Here is an 11,710-nt window from a genome sequence, read left to right on the forward strand (position 1 = left end):
ACCGCGGCGGCCCCTTCCCCGGCCGCGGGGGCGCCCAGGACCGCGGCCTCGACCGCCTCGCCGGCCACCGGGACCGGCCATCCTACATGTTTACATTTTTGAACCATATTACGATCCATTCCACTAACAAAATTGGGCATGACCTATGCTAATCTATGGACATATGAGTGCCCCATTTTCGCCGAAACGGAAATGAATCAACATTTCGGCGATAATGGGCATCTCTGTCGATCCCTGCACAAGAATATGTCACCATATACACATGCAAAACAATCCACCAGCTGAGCACCATGGCACATACACAATTGTTCCTCATATACACCATATGCATCAGCTAACCATGGGCAATACGGCAAGCGGCAAGCAGCAAGCATCATCAAGCGAGAAAGCGGCAAGCGACAAGCGGCTAGCGGCTAGCGGCCAGCGAGCGGTAGCAAGCGGCGGCAAGCGGCAACAAGCACCATCGGCACCAACGAGCAAGCACCATCAGCACTAGTAGCACCAGCAGCAAGCACTAGTAGCACCAGCAGCAAGCACCGGGAGCACCAACATCAAGCACCATCGGCACCGGTAGCAAGCACTAGTAGCGGCAAGCACTAGGAGCACCGGCGGCAAGCACCATCGGCACCATCGGGACCGGGAGAGGTGAGGTGTTGCTCACCGTGAGTCGCGTGGAGTCTCCGAGAGGTGAGTTGTTGCTCCGGGTCGAGGAAGATGCGGCAGCGACGGTCAGGTGCTCTTGTTCAAGGGCTGTGAAAGATGATGTAAACTATTAAATGAATAGAAAAATCAGTAACAAATCAGTAACTTTAAGAACCTAGCAGCAGCAACAATCAACCTAGCAACTAAAATGGTGGTTATTCATATTTGAGTGTACATGTACAGTACACAATGGTGGTTATTCATTTCGGTGAAAACAATTGTGGTGTTACTTGTACGGAGGCTGGAATCAAAACACACATCATGAGCAAAAATACTCCAAATGTCAAGAACACAAACAATTTTTTCAGCCTTCTAGTTTTGAAAGCCTACGGACACTTGTATGCTTTCGACGAGTAAGGTACCCAGGTTTAAAAATCTCAAATTGTTTTTAACTTTGTGTTCTCTCTATTAATTCCTTATTTCTTTCTGTTATTAAGCCTAAAACTTCACAAGTACAATAGGGCAATATCAATTATAAGAGGTCTTACTCTCCTGGTGCTTTCAGGACAGAAAGAACCAGCTTGGATGAAGCTATAACGATTTCATACACTAATTTAGAGGAGACTTCAAGCAATCCCTCAACCAAAAGAAAATAATGTAGCATATTTACCGGTAGATCTTTAGGGTTACAACATGTAAGAACATTTTGAACACTTATAAGCTAAACCAACATGAAATGCATGGTTGCTACCAATAAAAAACTTGGAAAATGCTGTAGAAGTGACAGATTGTGATTAGAGAGTTTTGCTACTCGATTACTGAGCTTACAACGAGTCCGAAGTGATTTCATTTTACTACTAATAATGTCAGCAAACTGAATTACAAAAAATGTGAACATCTGGACACGGGTTCGATTTATAAACAATAGGCTATGGGAAGATTGTGAGTTTTGATTTATAAACAAGTGTACTTTACATGTAACAATGCTCTTAATAGCATGCAATTGTGAGTTACTAAGCGACGAGGCTTGCGGTTCAAGGTGTTCAAATTTCACTTGTGAGTTACTAAATCAATTTTAAGCAACAACACTACTTGCTCCTAAGCGATAGCGAGCAATTGTGAACCTAACGGCGACGGCGAGCACCTAAGCAACATCTAACGACGGCGACACCTAAGCAACAACCTAACGACGGCAGCAGCTTTTCCATGATATTTTCCATGATTTTCCCCCTTCCTTTCTTGCTACACTACCAAGAGTCCAAGATCAATGGAAATGCTGCTACCTTTATGATATGCATATAACCGAGAGACATAGCATAGACATATTCAACACTACGAGAGAGCATTCCTATGAACTCCAATGAACTACAAAGAACTACATTTGCTCTCGGCAGAAGGAGAACCACCTTTTGTGAAATCAAAATTCCTCATTTGGTTTGCATAAGGTGCATAGACTAGCACATAGTGAAGCATACAAAGTTACAACAAGTAGAGTTTGTGTTCTTTTTTCCCCTTAAATTGAACAAAAAAGGAACAATGTATGTGCACCGGTTAGGTTAGAGAGGGAGGGAGGGGAGAGGGGCCTCACTGCGGCGACGGTGATGGTGGTCGGAGGCGGTCGGAGGTCGAGGGCGTGCGGCTCCTCGGCGGCGAGGTCGAGGATGAGGTCGCCCTCCACCTGGTGGTGCTCCTCCTCCACGGTCCCGGACGTGGGCGGCGAGGCGAGGCGAGAGGCGGCTGTCGAGGGCGTGGCGGAGTGCTCCTCGTGATCCTGCTCCGCGGCGTGGCGTCGAGGGCGTGGCGGCGTGCTCGGGGGCGCCGGTGGGAGGTGGATCGAGGGACGGGGCGGCGTCGCGAGGCGGATCGAGGAAGGGGCGGCGTCGCGAGGCGAAGGGAAGGTTGCGGTGGTGGGGAATGGGCGCGGTGGGCGAGCAGGTGGCTTCGGAGATCCAGGCGTCGCCAGGGTGGTGAGGGCGTCGCTCGTGTCGCCGGGGAGGTGGCGTCGGAGAGGAGGCGGCCGTCGGAGAGGAGAGGATCGATTGGGGAATGGGGGGAATGGGGATGGGGAGAAGAAGAGATGGCCGGGATGGCTAAGTCCCCGACCCCCCTAAGCAATGGCGCACTTGCTAGGGGTGCGCCACAGTGATGCTTAGCAATGGTGCACCACTACGGGTGCGCCACTACGACTTTAGGATAGGGTCAAAAAGAATTTGGCTCGTACTGTTGACAAGATCCGCACCGTACCGCAGTGGCTAGCTATCTGTCCCCTGTTTGGTTAACCCTGGCCGGCCAGGTTCGAACCCTGGCGGCCCCAATTTTTTTCCCTTTTTTTAAATTGATTTAATACTATAATAAATAGCATAATACACCAACATAAAAGGCATAAATAATTATAATTATGTAGAATATCCAAAAATATAAATTATATGTCTATTTTGATCGGTACAATGTGTAGATTAACAATATGACATCCATTATTCATACAAGAAAATGATACATAATTGATCTCAAAAAAAAAGAAAATGATACATAATTATCTTTTCACAATCTTCTTGCCCTTCTTTCTCGCGGTTGAATAATTTAGCCCCGGAACTCCTAGACTTCTTCTCTTGAATGGACGGCCTTTAGGTAGGGTGGTCCTGCTTCTTCTTGTTGTGTATGGTTCTTCATCATCGTCGTCGTCATCTTCCATCTTCGGATCGCCGTGCTTGGTCAAAGTCTAGCTCGTTGGCGGCTCCATCCATTCCGATGATGCTCCTTTTGCCTCTCCTCACGACAACACGGCTGGGCTTTTGCGGGTCGGTAATGAAGAAGCATTGGTCCACTTGGGAAGCTAGTACCCATGGCTCATATTTCGCGGTGACCTTTGCGCCCGCTGTCTTGGATTTGGCTTCGGGTATAACCATGGTGGTGAAATGCCGGTCTTCTTTTATGACGTTCTTGGCCCACCGACACGGAACATCGGCACATTCTCTCCGGCGTAGCTCAGCTCCCGGATCTCCTCGATCTTTCCGTAGTATCTCTGCTTGACGTCACCGGTGTAGGACTCCATCGTTACCCCGGAGTTCGATAATCGCTCTTCATGTCCTTTTCCTCGGTGTAGAATGTGTAGCCGTTGATATCGTACGCACGAAATGTCATCGGGTTGTGTTCGGCGCCACTGTGACAAGGCGAATATGAGTTTTTCTTCCGCGAGAGAATCCTCGTCTATAGGGTACGTCGGCATCTTGTCCTTGAACCACCGCGTGAAGGTTGAGTTGTGCTCTTTGATTATATCTCCGTCCGTCCTCCGTTGGCCCCGATCACCGTACGTCTTTGCGATGAAGGTTTTGTGCTCTACCACCCAAGGATCGACCACGTCTATGTGTTGTAGCGCGACTAGGTTTGCTCTTTCAAAGTCGGCGATTCGACCCTTGAAGTCGACATGCATTTCGCGGCTACCGTCGCGGTGACCCCATCCAGCGAGCTTCCCGAGATGCCTGTTTACGGGCAGGCCAACGGGGTTCTCGATTTCTAGATAACTCGTGCGGAAGGAGATGCACTCTTCGGTCGAAAAGCCCTTGGCTATGCTTCCGTCCGGACGTGCCCTGTTGCGAACGTACCCTTTGATGACACCATTCATCCTTTCGAACGGCATCATGCTGTGCAGGAACGTCGGCCCCGGTTGGATGATATCCTCCACGATATGTACCAGCGGATGCACCATAACGTCGAAGAAAGCGGGCGGGAAGTACATCTCAAGCTCGCACGATATCACCACGATCTCTTCCTGTAGCCTTCTAAGTTGCCTCACGCCAACGGACTTCCGAGAGATGACGTCGAAAAAGTTGCATAGGCCAAAAAGCGTTTCACGGACGTGCGCGTCCATGATCCCACGGATTGCAACCGGAAGTATCTGCGTCATCGGCACGTGACGGTCGTGAGACTTCATCCCGCTGAACCTCCGCTTCGCTTTGTCTAGGTACCTGCTTATCTTCCCCGCGTAACCGTAGGGAAGTTTTACTCCTAGGAGACAGTCGAAAAGCTGCTCGATCTCCTTCGACTTAGAGTGAAGCACGCGGGGGGCGAGTAATATTCAATCTTTTTGGCATTTTTTCCCTTGCGACGACTTTGCGTGTCCTCCGCCTCATCATCGTCATCGTCATCATCATCATTAGGGCGTCCCGCGTGAAGCTCCTCCACCGATCCCAATTGATTGCAAGTCGTACCTTGCTTTCGGCCCATCTTTGGTCTTCTCCGGCATGTTCGGGAGGGTACCAAGCGAGACTCTCGCACACGTTCTTCATGATGTGCATGACATCAAGGCTGTGAGGCACACGGAGGATCTTCCGAGTACGGCAAGTCCCGGAAAACGAGACCTCGTCTTCCATACCTTAAGCAGCGGCTCCGGCGCCTTTCGCTTCTTTCCCGGCGGTGGGCACTCTTTCCAATTTTTCAATAGCTCGTCTATTTGCTCGCCGCTTCTCGTACGTGGCCGTCTTCGGGGTTCGTCTTCACCATCGAACGGATCCTTGCGTTTCCTCCATGGGTCGTCCTCGCGAAGCCACCTTCGATGTCCCATGAACACCGTTTTCGAGGACCCGGGATCTCTATCTAGGCTGGCGGTACGTTGTGTCGTCCATGCACCTTACGCATGCATTGAATCCGTGGACCACCTGCCCCGCGACATATCCGTAACCGAGAAAGTCGTGCACCGTCGTGAGCATTGCGGCTCTCATAGGGAAATATTCTTCCGCGGCGGCGTCCCACGTATTGGCGGGCGTGTCCCATAGCGTGGCTAGCTCCTCTTTCGGAAGCCCCATATACGGATTGATGTCGTTCCCTGGTTGTTTCGGCCCTTCAATTAGCATACTCATTTGAATGTACTTCCTCTTCATGCACAACCGGGGGGGAGGTTGTACATCCACACAAACACGGGCCGGGTGCTATGCGTGCTGCTTCGGCTGCCAAACGGATTGACTCCATCGGTGCTCGCGCCCGGCCTTATGTTCCTAGGATCGTCCCCAAATTCGGGTACTCGAGGTCCAACGCATTCCACCGGCTAGCATCCGAAGGGTGTCTCAACATCCTGTCCTTTTTCTTTTTCTTCGGATCATCTGCGTCATCTTCTCCCTTCCTCATCTACGCGTGCCGGCGCATTAGCTTTGCTTGCTTAGGATCCGCGAAATACCGCTGCGGACGAGGAGTGATTGGAAAGTACCACACCACCTTCCGAGGAGCTTTCTTCCCCTTCTTGTACCGGCCGACGCCGCACTCCGGACATATGGTACACTCTGCGTGCTCGTTCCGATAAATGATGCAATCGTTCAAGCACACATGGTATTTCACATGCGGTAAATCCGGAGGACACACGATTTTCTTAGCCTCCTCGATACTAGTCGGACACGTGTTACCTTTGGGAAGACGTTCCTGCCGAAATGACATGTTGTCGTTGAAGGATGTGTCGGTCATTTTGTGCTTTACCTTCATCTCCCGAGCCATGAGCGTTACTTTCGAGCGGGTATCCTCCGGCCTGCATCCTTCATACAATGGAGTAACGAGCGTCTACCTCCGAGTTGATCCATCTTGGCTTTCTCTCGGGCGGCGGCTCTTGTGTTACTCGTACGCTGAGAAGCAGCTCTTGAAGATAAGGGTCCTGCACCCGATCCATCGACGATGGTTCATCGTCTTCATCTTCATGATCGTCATGATGACCTCCATCTTGATCTTCCTCATCATCGGAGTCCGGGATCTCCTACATTGTGGTCATCATCATCTCCGGGATCTTCTACATCCCGATCATGCCGAGATCTTCTACATCCCGATCACCTCGGCCTTCCTTACTTCTTGTTGAATTCCCATGGACAAATTCATAATCATCTTCGTCGCCTTCCCACCGATAGCCATCCATGAAACCACGCATGAGAAGGTGGTCCCGCACCATATCGGCTTTAGGGTCCATAAGGCTCGTTAGCTTGCATCTTCGACACGGACATCTTATCTCCTTTTGGTTATTTCTAATCATCTCGTCCGTCGCGGCTTTCAAAAACCTAGCCACAACGCCTTCGCTCATCATGCGGACCATGGTCGCCTGCGGATATAGAGAAAATGGATATCTTAGCATACCAAAAGAAAATTTTGGCATGACCTTCCCTAAAAATAGGACATGTATATGCGTAGTATGCCCAACATTCGCCGAAACGGAAATGAATCAACGTTTCGGCAAAATATTGGCAACTCCATCGCATTTCAAATCCCTGCAAACAAAAACACATGCAACACATGTGTGGAGGCTTCGCATATACAACACACATGTGGATCCGGAGGCTTCGCATACAACACACATGCACGTGACGCTTTTCGCGCATGCGCACGTACACATGATATCATCGAGCTTCGCACATAACATATGTGCATGACGTGTGTGCAAGACGATCGGAACCGTTCACACACAAAGCATAAAACCAACAAAGTTACCGATACGGTGAGACCTAGAGTGTTGGATGAGGTAAAAAGTTGAGATTGAGTAGGGTATTGAGCTAAGAAAGCTTCACCATTAGTTACCTATGAAGAAAATTAAGTTTACCAACTTAATTTTGGTGAATGAAGAGGTGAAAATGAGGTGGGAAGGAGGGGCAACACGACCAGATCCAGATTTGGTGGGAGGTGGTGGTGGAAGAGTGTTTGGGGAAAGTGGGTGGCACATGTGAGTGGAGGGTGAAAAGCGGGAAATGGTCCCGAGGTTAGCGGTGGCGCACCACCTAGCCGTGCGCCACTTGCTAGGGTGACATAGCAATGGCGCACTTCGCTAAGTGGTGCGCCACTGCTCACCGTTACTCGTAAACCCACGCCCTGCCCAACTTAGCGGTGGCGCACCATGTCGGCGGTGCGCCATACCTAGTAGTGGCGCACCAAGCAGTGCGCCATTGCTAAAGCCCTCATCTCTGAAGGGCCCTGGCCACCTCCTAGCAGTAGCGCACCACAAAGACATGCGCTATAAGTAAGCCATGTAGCAGTGGCGCACCATGCAGACGTGCGCCACTATTAGTTTTGGGTGGGAGCTGGCCTCCTGCCCGGAATTAGTAATGGCGCACCACAAACAAGGTGCGCCACTACTACATTTGTAACAGTGGCCCACCATTTTGTGGTGCGCCACTGCTAAGTAGTAGTGGCGCACGGCCATCATGGTGCGCCACTGAAGTCAACCTTACGGCTAGGCCTTTTCCTAGTAGTGGTCAGTATATTTTGACGTACTCACATGTCTTATTAAATTGGTCAGATATGGAAGACCGAAATGTGGAAGATTCTTTGACGATGTCTTTGCTTACTATGATGTTTCCAGCCCATTGATGTTAAAACTGACATTTCATTTCAGACATGTCCGAAATAGTGGGTAAGGCGATACTTAATTGAAGAGTTTGCCCCCCGTTGCGAGGATTCATATTGATAGCTGTCGGGAAGGTAGCATCGGTTGATCCAAGTGACTTAAACATCGACTTTTTCATCCATTGTTAACTAGAAAGAGAAGATACATCATCTAGTCATCTAGTTTCTAAAAGACGTAGGATTTTATTCTCAGAATCCAACGAGCTCCAATAACACATCTATGCTTTTGTAAGATCTGGTAGGTTCTAACGAGATAGGTGACTAGATGAGGCCTCCCTCTCATTCGGCACAATACAGTTTGGGGGGCTCCATCGAGGGTAGTAAGGCCATAACGGTGTTTCTTTCCATGACGGAGCTCAAGTCTGCTAGCGATTACATGAAAACGGATATCGCACACGGACCTAACGAGTTACTGGTTTCTATAAAAGATGTTGGTCCTAGCGAAAGTCATAACTCTTCAAGCTCATAGATGCCCTTTGTGGTTTGGTGGACATAAGGGGTCTGAACTTCGTTGATCCTTATCTTGTTACCGACAACCTCTTGGCAGATCAAATTAGGCAGTTCCATCGGATTTCCCTTACGAACGTCATCTTCAAGTTGGTGGGCAAAGTTTGGAGGCAAAACGATTTACATAAACCAACATCTTTTACGGGTTTTCAGGAGGAGCCTATATTTCCAACCGACTTCAAAAAACTCTTCGAGCCATACAACATATAATATATCTGAAAAGAGGTATTTATTGTCCATAAAGAAAATTGAAGGCTCATATGTGCTTTACCCATAAATGATATGCATTGGGTATTGAGCCAGCTAGTTTGATTTGACTATTTTCTGTGTGGCCAAAATTAGTTTTAGAGGATTAGTGAAAGAAAATTGTGTTGCAGGACTAAATCAAATACTGCGTATGAATTTTCCAACAAATACGACGAAACCAAATTTATTTTCTGTATTTTTTTCCTATTGAAAAAGTACAGTTAGCTTTGATAACCACCTTCTCCTGTTCTCCATCGTGCATTCCCCCTCGCACTCGCAATTGCTCCATTCCCTGGGGAAATCCATGGCCAAGTTCTCCTTCGCCGACGCTGCCGACGAAGACCATCCTCCCGCCCCCTCCCCCGCCCCCGCCGCAGACACCACCGACGCCGGGGGCTGCGACAAGAGGAAGCGTGACGGCGTCGGCGGCCCTCACGACAGCGCGGTCGGTGGCGGACCACCGTCCAAGGCCCGGAAATTGGATGGCGTGGGCGGGGAGCGGGCGGTCAAGGGGGAAGGCGGGTGCGGTCGGGAGGTGCGGAGGGTCGGCGGGGACGGCGACGCGGGGATCAGCATGCGGATCGACCCGGACTTGCTCGACTGTTCCATCTGCTTCGAGCCCCTCTGCCCTCCCCTCTACCAGGTTGCCTAATTTGCTCAGCTCTGCGAATTGAATTGGAATTCAGAATTTGCACTTTCCATATGCGTGCACAGTTACTCAGTTAGTAGTTCTACTACTCTCAAGAACTAAGAGACGACAAACCAGTATCTAAAAATGCATATCTGAGTGAAAATCCACACCACTGCTGCCAGCTGATCTGACACTCACGGTAGCTTTCTGACCATCATCCTATCATGTGCACAGAGAAGCAGCACTAATTTAGGGATTAAAGACAACCAGTTCCCATTGTAGACAATTTTCTTTCGATTACTTGGTCTGGTTCATTTCCTTCTATAACTTCCTGCAGTATAACATGGCCATGGCTAACTTCCTTCGGTATAACATGGCCACTGTCAATGAAGTAGGTGAGACAAATATCATACCCCTCAGCTTATAAGCACACGCATTAGAACTATTGAAAGAACCCTAGTCCCCTATGATACTAAACCATCATGGAACAAATCGTGAACAAAGATATTCCATGGATGGTTCTGAACATACTCAGAAGATTCACTTTTCTGAACAAATACAGTCGAGTCCACAAAGCTAAAGCCATGCGATCAATGCAATTTTCATGCTATGTTTAAGGCGTGAAACAAGCTGCAGAGGCATGCGCAATTAGTTCTACTGCTTTGTAGAATTCCGACAGTTGTCTAGAAATGCATATTTGAACGAAAATGCTCAATATTGCGTCCAAACTGATCTAGCTCTCGCCGTACCTTTTTTATTTTCATTCTATCCCTGCATACGCCAGCACCATTACTTTAGGGATTCTGATAATCAGTTCCCATGTTAGATATTTACTTTTGATTAGTTGCTCTTTTCGTTTAACTCTGATCATTTTCTGGATTTTAGGTTCTAGCAAAACTATATAGCAAATAAGAAAGAAGAGTGAAACATAGAACAGACCGATTGTCATATATTACACTGTTTCTCCTACAAGTTTATACCCTTCACAGCGTGCCGCTCAACCTCTTTCTCTATGGCAGTCACCTCGTTATGTTCTGAAGGTCTCTACATTTTTTAACTGAAAAACACTAATTAAGAGTCAAAACTCGTAAAACTGTATCATTTGTATTTGCTTTTCTGAGCACATAGACTCGAGTCAAGAAAAAGCCATGTGATCGACATAATGTTTTGGTGTGTCTTTAAGGCGTGAATTAAGCTGTAAATGCAGAATTGGTGTCTCAGCTGGGATATGAACCGGTCACTTGAAACACCACACTTTATAGAAGTTCTTTTTTCATAAGAAGCAAAGTTTTAGATTGCCCTTACGTGATCACAGCTTGTTTTTTGTATTTCACAGTGCCAAAACGGCCACGTAGCATGCTTTTCCTGCTGGTCAAGGCTCAGCAACAAGTGCCATGTTTGTTCTCACGATGCTATCTTTGCACGAAACATCGCGCTGGAGAAGATCGTCGAGTCAATCAAGTCCTCCTGCGCATACGCCAAGTGGGGCTGTTGCAACCTGGTTAGCTATGCGCAGAGAACCACCCACGAAGAAGCCTGCCTCTTTGCCCCTTCGACGTGCCCTATTCCTGGCTGTGGATATAGAGGCTTCACTGGATGTTGGTCAGGTCACTTCCTTGTCGACCATAGTGCTGATTGCTTGCATTTCGTCTATGGCCAGCCCTTTGAAGTGAATCTTGAGGTGTCCCTGCCTTTTCTAGTTCTTCTTGGAGAGGACGATCACCTATTCCTGCTTCTGAACAAGAACATGATGCCCTTCGGGCACGCATTTACGGTGGTTTGTCTGAGGACCGGTAATCTGAATTGGAAATTCTCATATGAAATTAAAACAGCTAGTGGAGGGAACCCTGAAAACTCCATGCAGCTGAAGGCTTCTGTCACAAATACAAAGGAGTGGGCCGATGTGCACCCTTCAGAAGCATTTCTCCTGGTTCCATATGATTTCTGCAGTTCTACCAACCTAACCCTTCATGTCACTGTTGCAAGGTCTGCCTCTGTATGATGTGATTATGTGATCTCCCCTTTGTTTCTCTGTCTTCTAAAATGTAGAAAGTGTGTAGCAGTGGAAATTTATCATCCGAAGTACTTTCAGGATGTACATGTATGTACATTGTAAATCGCTAGCCTAAATTTAGAGAAGTAAAGTTTTAGAGTTCATTTATATAAGAGCAAGTTTATGATACTGTCATTTTTTCATATAATTAAGCAGGATCAGCAGAACAACTTTTGAATCACAGATCACAGGTGCCCAGTCAAATTTCCTCTTGTGTGCACATGCATTGTATGGGACACCTGTTCAGTTGATGGATAACAAGTGGC

At 48.2% G+C, this 11,710-nt stretch overlaps 1 protein-coding gene across 1 annotated transcript; it reads left to right on the forward strand.

The window, feature by feature from the left end:
• Nucleotides 1-9,064: 9,064 nt before the first annotated feature.
• Nucleotides 9,065-11,484, forward strand: LOC124694269 (putative E3 ubiquitin-protein ligase SINA-like 9). The gene is made up of 2 exons (XM_047227275.1): nucleotides 9,065-9,403; nucleotides 10,728-11,484. Exons 1-2 carry the CDS (start codon nucleotides 9,065-9,067, stop codon nucleotides 11,391-11,393), a joined length of 1,005 nt encoding a protein of 334 aa, XP_047083231.1. The 3' UTR covers nucleotides 11,394-11,484.
• Nucleotides 11,485-11,710: the final 226 nt, after the last annotated feature.

Source organism: Lolium rigidum, chromosome 3 (assembly GCF_022539505.1).
Source record: "Lolium rigidum isolate FL_2022 chromosome 3, APGP_CSIRO_Lrig_0.1, whole genome shotgun sequence".
Taxonomy (NCBI): domain Eukaryota; kingdom Viridiplantae; phylum Streptophyta; class Magnoliopsida; order Poales; family Poaceae; genus Lolium; species Lolium rigidum.